Source organism: Cephus cinctus, unplaced genomic scaffold, assembly GCF_000341935.2.
Source record: "Cephus cinctus unplaced genomic scaffold, Ccin1 Ccin1_scaffold0228, whole genome shotgun sequence".
NCBI classification, from domain to species: domain Eukaryota; kingdom Metazoa; phylum Arthropoda; class Insecta; order Hymenoptera; family Cephidae; genus Cephus; species Cephus cinctus.
This window is the reverse complement of record NW_014332944.1, coordinates 272,842-287,103: the sequence shown is the minus strand read 5'-3', so window position 1 is coordinate 287,103 and position 14,262 is coordinate 272,842. Positions and strand designations below refer to the sequence as shown.

At 39.2% G+C, this 14,262-nt stretch overlaps 1 protein-coding gene across 5 annotated transcripts in view; it reads left to right on the top strand.

Annotated features, from left to right (window-relative positions):
- LOC107265546 (semaphorin-2A) overlaps positions 1–14,262 on the top strand; it is a 233,169-nt gene that overhangs the window by 122,284 nt on the left and 96,623 nt on the right. For 2 of the 5 annotated variants that reach the window (XM_015735128.2, XM_025082797.1), the window contains exon 1: positions 4,436–5,836. The exons of the other annotated variants lie outside the window; for them this stretch is intronic. In XM_015735128.2, coding sequence (XP_015590614.1) covers positions 5,647–5,836 — 190 coding nt within the window. In that variant the 5' untranslated portion in view covers positions 4,436–5,646. Of the gene's footprint in view, positions 1–4,435; positions 5,837–14,262 lie in introns of those variants that run through there. 5 annotated transcript variants of the gene reach the window in all.

Genomic DNA, 14,262 nt, shown 5'->3' with positions numbered 1-14,262 from the left:
TACCAAAATATTAGGTCATCAACTTCTACGTGAATAATGGGTTGGCCATGTTCATTCGTGACTGAGGATCTTTAATTATCAGTACAATTAGACCCTTGGTCATACTAATTGAAGTAGTCATTGAAAGTTATTGGATTAATGCTCCGCTGAGAACATTTGAACTGTTACGCCACTGCCACTGGTTCTACGCTGAATCGTATGAATCATGCTTAAAGTTTTATTGTGTATAAATAAGAAAAAAATTTATTTTTATCGTTCTAAAATATTTCATTACGTACTGCGAATCTGGCTTTCAGTCATTCTATTAATTTCTCGGCTAATTTAAATTCGATTTATTATTCGTACAGTTAATAAATTAATTAAAGCCACTTAATATCCTATAACAGAATATATGATAATTGCAATTTGATTAAATTTACCTGTGGATATATGTTGTATCCATATCAAATTTCGTTAGAATGCGGTTGGTAGGCCTTGGAAAGAAGCACCGAAATGATCCTAGGTCGAGCTTTAGTTTATATAGTAAAATTCGTGATCATTGTTATTGAATACATTAGTTGCAATATATATTGTATTATGTTGCAGGTTACATTTTATTCGAACTGACCAGTTGGACGTAATTTTTTTTTCCATTAAATTTACTAAATTTAAATTTGACATTACATTGCCAGTTACATTGCATCCAAACTGTCCAGTTGGACGTAACTCTTTTTCCATTTACTAAAGTTAAATTTGACTGACGTACATATATGATGTATATACGTATCGAAGCGAACACCAACTGTAATCACTCGTAATGCAGCTAATGACCGGAAACATTGAACGATCAGCTGCGTAATTAGAGACTGCAGTTAACAATTGAACCGCGTTCGTTCCCTAACTTTGGAAATAGTGTAACAATTACTAAAATAAGTTCTGCCCAAAATCGAAAAAAAAAATGTTGCATCGTACGATTGAATCGTCAGACCGAACGTGGATGTAAATAAATGTTATTTTGTGACGATAACGTGTTGAGCTACTGTGCCAGTAAAAAAGATCCCTTATCGATTGATTCGTATTCGATCTTTATGACGTGTGGTTGAACCGAGTGGCTTTATTGTCCAATGCACACAAGCGCCATAACGGAAACAGTTATTACAAGACATTGCCTCGTACGTGCGGACGAGCTTGAAATCCGAAACTGTAATACTTGTATACACTGTTACCTTTAGTATGCTCTGGTCTATCTTGTACAGTAGTAACTATCCTTTTCGTGTCTGGCTATTTCAGTGCTATTTCTACTAAAGTCCCAACCGGTATTACGCATATAGACGAAAACCACGATTTTTGTTTTAAAAAAATACCTAAATTCCTATAAAAGATTTATAGGTGTATATATATATATATATATATATATATATATATATATTTGAATTGAATTTTGATAATATAACAGAATCACAGCTGGGATCTCCTATACCTTATTAAACAGTAATAATAGACCATATCGATAAACGAAATTGGACCCTCTTTCAGTTTGGATCCTTGAAATGAATACGTCTCAAAAGCGAAATCTTTGAAAACGTGGTTAATTGAATCGAAAACCTTTAGCTATTCAAGAAAAACAGATTCGGGTAAATGTTTGTCGTGATTTAATTTTTTTAATAGAACCGAAACCAAAATCGATCCATATTTTTTAAAATTGTCTCTATAAGGACGCTTATAAGGGATGAGACTGTTCGTTGTATCGCCAGCTGATGCTCTCAAGGTGTATGTATAGGGAATCAGGTACATAGGAAGCCCAACCTTCGATGACGAAGTTTAATACGGCCGGATGACCGTGAGAGGGTTGGTTTGGGGTCTTCGGTGTCGATATAATCGAGAGGTTTGCTCGTCATCAAAGTGCCCTGGGCGTCGCGACGAGCAGCCCTCGTTAAGGCAAAAACGCGCGAGATGATGGATGGATGCTAAATTGCATTAATTAAATCCAGCGTGACACCCTCGGCCAGCTTGGTATCAGTCGGCGGTGATGCTTGGGACGCGATCGAGGCGTGAGGCATTTGACGGGGTGTGGGACACTTTGATCATCACAAACTCCCGTGTCTCTTTAACCATCCACCTATTCACCCACCCACTGACCCACCCTGTCTACCTAGAGAGAAACCTACCTGGCTGTCTGGTTACCTTGTACTTCGGTAGCTGATCGTGTTACTCTGACGTTCAGTGAACCTGGACCAAATTTTCGGACTCTTAATATTCGTGTCTATATGGGGACTTATAAATAGATTTGGGTTCGTAAGGGTACTTTCTTTTGGATATTATTATTTTAAATAAGATTATTTTTGGTTTTTCTAGTATTGGACTTTTTTGTTGGGTTTTCATTCGGAGAACTATTTTACACTGTAAAACCTTACAGGTTGGCCCTTTGATCTGGAACCGATTTTATGATCTTTGTCCTGCTGGTATTTCTAGGGATTCTCTTTGTCTGTCTCTTGGAACAAAACTTAGGCGGATCACAATTTTCTTTATAGTAAAGAAAAGGACCAAAATGGGTTTCGGGGTGGTTATTTTTTATTTTGGAAATTTAACGTTTCTTTGACGTCTTAGCGTACGTATAGACTATTGACAATGGAAACTTGAGCCGATTTTATGGAATAAAAGAATGACGTATCGGATCGCGGCCCTTAGTGGCGCAGAAATTAGGTTTGGCTTCTCAAATATTAAGTTCAACTTAGCGAAACTCCGATCGCGATAATATTAGGGGTGCGAGGGAAGTTAGCGAAATTTTGCATTGGTGGGGGTTAAGATTCTTTATGAATTTCAACAAACTTTAGGATAAAAAATGTTGAACTTTGTTACCATGGGACACGATCAGGTTTGGTCAATTCTCCATGGTGTTTATAAAGTCATACTCATAAATAATACTTTTTTTTACTAGATTCAACACATTTTTCCTGATGAGTTACAGCATGTTTTTCGATTATATAATAATTAGTAGAAACTATAGCTGACTATTGAAATTTTTTTTTGATAGCCTCAGGCGTGCCTTAATTAAGTCTATGCTAAATTACTTTGAGCTCTTTTATAACGTGGCAAAATGAAATAGCGGCTTGTGACAAAAAGTTCAAACAATCTGCTTCACTAATCCGTTTCACGGTGAAAGGGATGCTTCGCGCTATATAGGTATACTGAAGATGTTAAAGTATAAATCTTGGAAAGCACCAGAGGATGCTGTTGATCTTTTTCAATGATAAATATTTTTCGATTCGCTTAAGGGAAATGGAGAGGGTTGAAATTATCCCTTCTTATAATACATAAGTACTGGGGTTCCGCCTTATACCCCTCATTTATCATTTTCAATGAGGATATCTTTACTGTTACCAGTACGGCCATCTTGAAAGGGCTTAACCGAAAATAACTGAAGTGCAATGATAAAATATTGGTAACAAAGTAAAATTTTTCCGAGTACAATTCAATTCATATTATTTTCTAAAGATTTATCCTCTAATTTTTTTTTTTTTTTTTGATAATCTGGATTTTTGTATTTTTTTTTAAATATATTTTTTATCGCCATAATTTTTCTCTTCGTCCATTATAATTTGGCTTGAAACGAGTTATCGGTATCGAGGGTGAAATGAAAATGAAAAAGACACAAGGGTTGTTTTCACTTAGATGTAAAAGGGTGATGAAATGGCATCCTCATGCAATTCAAAATAATTCCAACTGAATTCAAGAGGTCTGAGGTCTCTTTACCTTCAACCAACTGGCATCCACATGAACTGTAAGCTGGCTCCTTAGAAAAGCCGTGCGAGATTTTCTCCCTTTGTTCTAATATTCTTATGACTTCCTTCTCACAATGAACAACAAAGGAAGTGTTCACTGTCCCGTAGAAAACCAGTAACAAAACTGTATCTGGACTTTGTACTTTCTCGGATGCTGTACATAACTTCATCCCCTTACCACATCTTATTCAACTACAAGAGGGGTTTCGCATTAGCATATCGACTTATTCATATCCGCTTCACTCCGTCTTACAACTCCCTTAAAGAAAAAAAAAAAAGAAAAAGAAGGAAGAAATGCTGCATCTCCCTATACATAACACTAAGAAAAAAGTTTTAAAAAAATGTGAAAAATCTGAAAATTAAAAAATTATTAATTTATTATTATTTTAGGTAAACTTTTATCGGTAAATCAATAATTGTATTTTTTTTAATAATTGTAAATTATTAATTTAATTAATTTATCAGCTTTTTCAAAGTTATCAAAATATTCACTCTTATAAACCCATTCGGATATAGCCATAGGAGAGTGGTGCACTCGGTAGTAGTCGAGAATTCGGATTGGACGGTATACGTGGATTATATAGTCCGTGAAGCGAGTACAGGCGTCGGAAGCGGAAACAGCCGAGAGTAGCCGAGCTGCTCCGAAACGGCTTCAACGCGGCAAGCCATGAAAGAGGGTAACAGTTCTGCCGCGGCCTCTCGAAGTGGAGGATCGTTTCGTGCTGTGCTGCGGAATAATCCAAAATAAACGCGTGTCATCCTCAAGCAATGTCTCGATAGTCGCTCTCACATGATCTTAACAATAAATACAATAAATGCGTGTAACATAAGTAGAGTATCGAGTGAAAAATACAAATGAAGATCATCAACAATAAAAAATCCGACGATGTACATTCGATAGAAGTCATTTGGTGATTATCAAGAATAATCAAAGCGTCGACCAAGCTCGTGAACCAAATGTGACATTACGCGACGGGTACCTTCCTTTATATTTAGTTGCCGTCGATTTTCTAATTTACCATAAACCACAAAATTCAATAACAGCCGTCAAGATTTTTGCCGCGTTTACCCGTTACATTTCGTCTGAATTTATTTAACGATTTGCACGGTGCTTCGAATGGGATATGAAACGGTGACGCAATGATCCTTTGTGACTAGGAAAAGCGGTAACGTACCGTGTGCATTATACTATACTTGTTATGAATAAACAGTGATATCGATAGTGGCCTGATAAGAAATAGTTAAACATTGGCAGAAGATAAGTCCAGTACAGAAAATTGCCCTGGACGTTTGAGCATTCGATCAGCAGCATTTAACCAGGGCTTGGAGAACAGTGGATTTTCGTTAAAGATAAAAGAAAAAGAAAAAGCAAAAATTTTTGCTCCATCGCTCAGAAGGAGGAAGCCCGAGTCTTTCCTGTTCACAGGGAATTTTTCTTTTTCCTTCTCCTTCATTTCTATCTCTCATTCTTTTTTCTCACGGATTTTACCTGCCACCAGAATTCCTTTGTTCCATCGAAAGACCTAGTGCAGCCGAGTTTCATACCTGGCGAACCGGACGACGCACTTTAAACCGGTGAATGTCCGTCTGCTCGCATTGCTCGAGAGGGCAACAACCACGCCATAAGAAAATTCAAGGCCAAATTGTCTAGAGCCGTGACCAGTCTGCTTCGTGCGTGAATAAATCAGTACGAGCCGAGAGCATCCTGCGTTTCTTCGCGTGGATAAAGAACGAAAAGTCTGAGGACGGAAAATGAAGTAAAAGGGAGAAATTGCCCAAACGGTCTAAAGAAATCGGTCCGAGCGTCAATTTGGCTATCGGTGAATTCCCGTGCAGCTTTGTCGTTGTCGAAGACGATTTGCTCCTACCTGGATATTCTTGTTGAATGTGTTGCGAAGGGTCGAGAAAAATGCCTCGAAAATTACCGGATGTGATGGTGCTTGTGAAGGCAGCTGTTCTGGCAGCTGCTCTCTGCCAGCTTGGAGTCCTGGCGAATAGACCGGCAGGAGCTCATGCAGGACACGCTTACTTCGAACAGCCCTGCTGCGGACGTTCTCATCTGCGTCATCATAAAGGTTAAGATTTTTAATGATTTTTTGACTTTTCAAAATAAGTTCTCTAATACAAAAAAAAATTAAATTTCTCGTGACACGAATACATGCACAGGTGGTAAAATGGAATTTTTTTATGAAACAACGTTTATTTTCTACCCACTCCATTTTACTAATCTACGTTTATCTGGCTGATAAATGTAGATAGACCATGTGGATAGCTGAAAATATTTTTTAATGGAATTTTATAATTTTCTAAATTCACCACCAAACTCTGTATCTAATAGGAACGTATACTTTTGGGCTAATTTTAATTTCTTATATCTATATTGTACAATCGTTTATATTTTTGAGGTTCTTATTTAAATTATCCATGGGATTATACACGGAAATATTTTTATATATGCAATGATAATACAGCCATGTGAAAAGTACTTTCAAAAACCCATTGGCATACATCACCAATATTATCTTCGCGCAGCCACACGATATTACTGGGGTTTAGATGCTGGGACTGACTTCATTATAGTGCCGAGGGAGAGCAGCGTCGAATGGAATGTGGAATGGCTGGTGTGTGTGGATGCTGAGAGATGTGGCCCGCGTTGTTCCTATGGACCTTTTCTCACTCCGTTCCTTTACTCTACGCTCACCGGGTATATCTCACTGGTAGGATCTCTCAGTACCAATTTCCAGCATACCTATTCCACGTTATATCAACAATGTACATTGAATTTAGTACGTTGGCGAGAATAGACAGAGAATGAGAAAGCACGCTAGATCTTTACAGCCACGAAACACACTTGTCAATTGTGTTTCTTAACGAGGTGCTTCAGACAAGGGAAATATACTGAAAGATTATTTTTCTTAGTTTGCCTTCCTGCTCCGTTGCATGGATTCACTTTTGAAAGTAGATGGAGCCATCAGAAGTCTGACAGAAAAATTGATAAGGTTGCGCAATGTCAATAATTTTTTTATTCCACGGTGTTGAAAATTTTTGTGGGTTTTATGGAATTTTTGGTATATTAAAAATTTTTTTTTCCTTATAATTTTTATTCAAGGTCCCTAATGTACCATATTTGGTATGTGGAACCGGGTGTATCTGGAGTATTATAGGAGGATGATCAATCGTAAGCCCTCGTATCGGATCTCTGGTAACTAACCAAACGGATATTAATTCCGACGCGCTTCTCAAACCGATCCATTAATCCAATTTGCGAGCATATATACACGCGCATATCTCCGTGAAATACAGTTGGTATCGCTGTCGATACACAGGAAATTATCTGGGGAATTTTGAACAGATCCAGGACCAGATTGATTTTTATATATTAAAAATTTCCCTCGTGCACCTCGTACGTCACTTTGTTTCTCTTGACTTTATATCATTTTTTTTAAATATTTTCTGTAACACCCTTTTTCTACATTTTTTACCTCAATTAGTCTTCAGTCAACATTACACAAGTTCACGCGTACACCAAGTGCAAAGAATCTCGAAGAGAAGTACATTCTGAACATTTTTACTCTCTTATTTTAACACTCCCCCGTCTTTGACTACCCCAGTTAAATAAACTGCGGAAATGACGTTTTCCAATGAGCAAATACTCCATATGCGTCTGGGAGTAACGCGAGAGTTTTTGAAAATACCAAATTATTTTTTATAAAAAAAAAAAACAATTTAAGCCCTCACCTCTCTGTGAGAATCCTGAAAGGAAATTAGCCCTGAGTGAATCCGTAATTCGGGCATAAACCGACATTGAGACTGTTTGGAGTGAAATCTTTGAGTGACGTTTGCCCGGAAGGAGCCACAGTTTCCGTCCTGATCCGATGGTCCCTCCAAATGCGAAAGGGACAGAAATTGTGGACTAAGAGACTAAAGTCCGGGTACTTAAGGAGGAAAGAGTTGGCTATGGAAAAAAATAGAGAAAAAAAAACCAGAAGTAGGAGACCCAGTAGATATACCTCAAGAGGGTCTCTCTCCTCTTCGGTCAGGGACCTAAAGAATCCAAGATTAAAAAGTACGAGAGGGAGACACAAGGGATGTTTGTCCCTCGTGACGTCACTTTTTTCCCTCTGCCATCTTTTTCCCTCTTTCCCCACTTTCCACAATCAACGTCCTCTGACGTTTCCTACAAGGCATACTAATGACCGGAGTGCACGCTGACGTCATACCATACGTGAAAACCGGTACTGCACTTATGCGAGTATCTGGCAATCTTACTCCATTCATTTGCCATTGACTCGTCCCATGCTGCTTTCTATGGGCATCCAAGGACTTTGACATCTGCTACGAGATTGGCAGCCACCTTCGCCGATAATGGCACGAGATGAGGGTCGGTGGCTTAGGTCTGGTTAGGTAACCCATAAATCTGTTTCGCTGATTTTGAATCACCCTGTAGAAACATCGGACTAATCCTGGCGGTTGACAGTGATTCAAGCGGTTTGTCATTTGCGTCACGGTATACTAAACGTAGGCGCCATACCAATTGCTTAAGGGTACTTGGTCCTAATTGTTTGGACAGTGGTAAATTATTTTGTTAATTATAAATTTATGTGGTACGTGAGACTTAAGAAATTCATTTTCAATACAAGTTCGCTTTAATGCTATAACAGTTCAATCTAAAATCACCACTCTGATCGCTGTAACGTAGTTTGGGTACATTGCCAGTAGCAATTATTTCGTTAATTGTTCCGTTAATTACATCCGTCGTGTATATTCGAATTTGTAAAAACATGTATAAATTAGAGAAAGCCTTAATACAGCTTCTCTCGTTCACGAACGATTATCCTGGAAATAGCGTAATAATAGTAATAATAATAACAACAGTACCCGGCGACTCGTCTCCTAAAGAGACGGAAACGCCGCGTTTCCATTTATAAACGTGTCAGCGCTCAGCAAACATAGAAACACCGAAGGGGGAAGCTCGACGCTTTTTCGGCATGGAAAATCCGTCCCGACGTCGATGGACGCCTCCCTGATGCACGCATTGCCTCGTATATCATTATATATACACTGCACGCGTAATAACGTAAAATGAAATCGCTTAAGGAGACGAAGATCATCTCTGTCTTTTCTGATTATTTGGCTGTTGTAAAAGTTAAATGAAAAAGGTGCAAATGCCTACGCGAGGAAGTTTCCTATAAAGGCAGTAGTCTGTTTTATGTCCCAGTAGGGTTACTACTCGTCGACTCATTCTCTCTGTGAGATAGTGGGAGAGGGAGATAAAGGGGCGGGGGGAGAGAGAGAGAGAGACACTGAGAGTCAGAGAGTTTTCTAAACATTCTCGGTAACCGTGGAATTCGCAAGAGGCGTCGCGACGCTTTGTGCAGACGTGTATTCTCGTAGCGATAGGGTCTCGTCGTAGACGCTTTACTGGAAAAGGATAATGAGACCGTAATGCCCCGCTGAGATATCCCGAAGCCTGAACGTTTAATGGAGGAAAATGTTGGTACCATAACGATATGACTTTTTCATAGCCGTAAAAGCTCAGTCGTTCCTTTACGCTTTGAATTTCGTTTTAAGCATTTTTTTTTCGTTTCATAAAATTTTTCCAAATTTTTATTCTGGTCTATTTTGAATTTACGGACTTTATTTTCTAGATTGTGTGCGTTGGTCAGGAATTATGCGGGATTCAATAGCACTAATTGTTCATTATTTTCATGGGTTCATTATTATTCTTCTAACGTCGCTACGATTCTTCCGCTTGGACTTATCTCGCGTGGAAACGGGTCTTCATAATCCTAGGGTACACAATACCCAGACGGGCTAATTGCTTGGGCTATATCAATAAGCACGCGTATAAACGCTTATCCGAAAGTTTCGGGGCACGTTAGCAAATAGAGGGTTAGTCACCTAATCGCGCCTCTTCGTATTTTCGTACGTTCGGGATACCTCGGGTTTGTCTTCGTGCCTTTTCGGTCCTTGCAAAAGTTTAGACGCTCTTGTACGTTGTTTCCATGGTACTGGAGAGGCTGGGACACGGATACACCCATCTGCCCTCTTTCTCGTGAAGCTACCCCTGGCTCTGCCCCTGGCACTACCCCTGGCATCGCCGGATGAAATCGTGGGGGTTGTACATTCACTCTTCGGCGAAGGGTAGCTTTTCCACGTATTCCAAAGTTATCTTGGAACCAACCCCTACTACCTCTTGGTACATGGCAGTGGTATCTACCCGCAGCAAAATGCATATCTTTTTTTTTCCTCCTAACCAAGAAGGAAATTGAATCTCGCTTTATCTGAAATGGCGATGGCGTTTTGGTTGTTGAAGAAAAAAAAAAAAAAAAATTTAAGAGCGTCACGGTATCGTCGTCCGTAAAGCGACCTGCTTGATGAAATTGAATTGATTTTCGAAAATATTGACAGACTCTTGAAATCAAAATTTTTTGTTGGAAATTGGTATTAAATTCCCATTATTTCTTTACGTCACTTTCATTAGGTCCGGACTCTGAAGTACAACGTGGAAGTCATGTGGTTGATGTAGGTCAGGCACCACGTGGTCATCACATGTTTTCTCTTGGAGTACGTTATGAAATTGATGAACCATAATTTCTTGATGACTCAATCAAGAGGAAGATCGGTCGTTGTCGTTTATTTAATTATGTCTATAGTTTTTATTTATTATTATGAATATTGAAATTTGATTAAATACACAATTAACGCCGATTAATTTATTACGTTTAAAAGTCATTATAAACTTTGGACTTTACCATTTGTCTCGAGTATCACTTGCAACTGACTGCTATCGATTTTTCCCTGCTCACGTGCATCCTAGGGAATTTATTTTAAGAATACGGCAGTTACTACGTATTCCACGGCCGAAGTGTAACTAGAGGCAGAAGAAGTTTTCGTCGAGGGTAACAATTTTATTGAAATTTCATGAGCCACGTTTCCGCAACGTTTCCATAACCCGCCTAGCGTTTTCCAAGCTGCGTAAATCAGACGCGTGCGTGTTCTTCGGTTTGCATGCAGGTATTCGCCTCCTTTGGAATTCCCCAACTACCATGCCAATACCCATGCAATTACAGATTGCACCTTAGAACTCGAAAAAGATATTTCTACTATTGCAGTATAAAAGTTTGCAAAATTGAGTTTCAAAATTATCGACAGCACTTCTAGATATATATTTCACATGGGCCACATAGTCACTAATTCTTATACTTGGGGAATTTGAAAATTCTTAGTAAGCATATTTTGAAAAAAAATTTACCTAGTTATTCACCCTTCGTACCTGAACGCCCCTGTCTATCTACCTGGTCAGGTTCTTGCTGACAGGGTAACTAAAAACCCTTAGAGTCATAAAGAAGGATACTAAATAGAATCGTGAGGAGACGGTATGCACAGTATCCGAGGGTGATTGCCGGAAGAGAACAAAGGGTAATTTGAAGTTGGCCGGACTGGCCTGAAAACGTCGCTGCGCCAGGAAAGAATTACTATAACCGTTGATTCGCTTGTAATAGTCGACAGGACCGGTTAATGCTTTGTAATGGGCGACCAAGGGGTCGAGAATCACCCCTCGTAACTACCTGTACCAACGTAACAAGACCGCATGGCTCCATGAAATCTCATGGGCTTATACCTATATCTGTTTGGTACGCTAAGAAACGGAAGCTCGCGTTTCGTCAAGTTTGCAGTTGCGAATTGCAGTTGGTAGAAATGATTAAAGTGTAAGGAATATATTGTAGAGTCACGCGTTAGAAATTTTTGTAATTTCTTCAATCAGATTTTCTACCCTTACCGTTAACCTTGAGATATATTTAATCAGTGATACATTTTTTTTTTAAATCTTCGTACTATATCTCGGTTAGCTCAGATCAGAACCAGGGCCGGTAAGAGTGTCGGTACTGCCGTCGAGAGTGACAGAGTTTGAATGGGGAAGAATAGAAAAAATAAATAAAAGGGTCGCACACGCCGCCGGCGAGAAAATTGCAGCAGGCTGCAGCCAGGCAGCAGTTGCAACACTGCATTTCTTAATTGTTTCCTAACAAGAGAAGTTGCCACTTGGCACCATTTGTTGGCCTGCCTCACCTTCTTCATTCCAGCCACGACACTCCATGTCGTTAGTATCATCTCTTAGTTGTAACCTGAACCACCTTACCTACCTTACCGACGGAGCTACAAATTCATTGGCACTCCCGTAGGAAGGTGCGCCACATTAACGCGTGATTAGATCGAGTATGCATACTAACAAGTGGATTTTACGTATTTGCCAATGTTGAGGAAGAAAATATTGAAATCACGTACCAACGAATTAACAAAACAACTGAAGTTTCCTGCTGCTTCGCTGAGATCTGAGGGGAAATTATGGATGAATCCGTATGGCGAAAAACCTAACTGAATCCTGGTCTGACACCTTTTATTTCCCGTTCCTGCGGTGGCATCTGCGGCTCTGTTAAAGGACGGGCTGCTGGGAGTTTTCAGGCTTTCGGTTTTGCACCGGATATACCATTCGGAACCCGTGGTTATTTGGATCCTCCTGGGAGTGGTTGACTGTTACCATTTTACAAGTGGGATCTAGCGTGGAAATTGTTACCGAGACGAATCCTGGGAATTGCCATGGAATAGGTGGAAAAGACGTTTTTGACTTTTATGACTATTTTAAACTTTACGAAGACAACCAATGGCGAACTGAGGAACGATTACAAAATTTTAATGACACTTTTTTTTAATTTTATTTTACTTATTTGATTTTAAAAATTTATCTATGCTGAAAGGCACCTGGTCTGGGTAAGGGTTGACGATCTTTCGTTCCGTGAACAAAATCTATATCATTCACTTACGAATGTACATTCTTATATTTACGTACACGTTTACAAGGCTGCAACCATAAAACCGGTTTAACTCGCCTCCACATTCCTTCATTCATTCTTCTTTCGTTCGCTGCTTTCATCTAACTTTTTCCACCTTATTTTCTCTTCCCGCAGTTTTACTTTACGTTTCCACTATCCTCTTCCTTACGGAGCCACCTACGCTTGCGTCATCGTGCCGCAAGGTGGGTGCGGATCCCGAATTCGATTTCCGTCGTTTCCAAAACTATTTTTCCGCTCGATTAATTTCGACCTCGGAATTCATTGGCTATTGAAAGCTTCTCGTACTTGCAAGTTTTTCTCTCATTTTTTCTTGTTCTTTCAACAAAAATACTGTTTTACTTTTGCATTGCACATTCGCATGGTTCACCGTGGTAATTATGCATAGGCTGATACTTAGGATGATATATATATATAAGTGTGCATAATGAAACATGAAATACGGTTAGTAAAATTTGAACTTCCGGTTTGAAAGTAAATTTACGAGAATTTCATGCAAAAACAGAATACTTTTATTTTCCAATGTCTTTTATGTTCATCTTCCTCCCATATTACTTGCTGATGCTCCTACCACGATCGTTCACCAGAATGTCTCGATCGCTATCCTGACGAATCTTCGGTGCTTTATCAAGTTGGCTGCTTGCAGTGCACGCTTTACGATCCGCTCTTACTCGGATGGATCGTAATTTTCAGTGCCGGAAGAAATCGCACTTTGAGAATCGTAGTAACGTAGTAGAAGGTACACGGTGTCACGTTCTCCGTATATTATTTGTTAAATTAAAAATGTTCTACCCCTTTATTTCCTTTTTTTTCATCTTGCGCGTCATTTCCTCTCTTTTTCTCTCTATCATTATCTCCGCCATTGGCAATTCCTGGGGAGTTAAGTCGGTAATTGGAAATTTTTCAAGGCACTCATCTACGCGTGGTTAACGGACCCGAAGTGGAAAATAAACCGGGGGGGCCAGACCGCAAAACTTGGAGATTACTTCGTTTTCCGCGCTGTTTACCAGAATTCATAAAACTATTTCACGCGAGATTCGTGAGTGCGGGGTTTAGGGTTGGTAATCGGGCCTAGGAAATGGTATATGAGTGAATGAGTATATGAATATATTTATATATTTTGGAGGACACTACTTTTTGCTGGACGTTTTTTTTTATTTGCTTCTAAACTTATACACGTGCTTAGATATGTATTCTGCATAAGTATAATGATTAATCCTTCTACGCTACGACAGTGAGAATCTTCAAATGTGTAAATACCAGATTTAATTAAACTACAAATAATTTCCTAGAATCTGCTCTAGCACGCAGGTTCTTGCCATAAGTGTTCTCGCTGTCGAGAGACTTCCTAGTACCACTTCCGCCTATTAACTTGGGATATACGAGAGAGGTTTTAGTGTTAGGAGTGCTTAGAGAATCTTCGAGTGAGGGTTGTCTTCCCATGTAATGCTGAATGGGTTAACAGTTTCACAGAACATAAATATTACTTAGTGGGTTTCTTAGAATTTTTGGATTTTTGGATTTTCTTAAGGTAGGGGTATTTTTTTATTGTTGAGAATTTTATAGTCTTCCAGAAGAGTGGAGTTATCAACTCGTAACTAATGAATGAGAAAGATTTCTCTCTCTCTCTCTCTCTCTCTCTCTCTCTC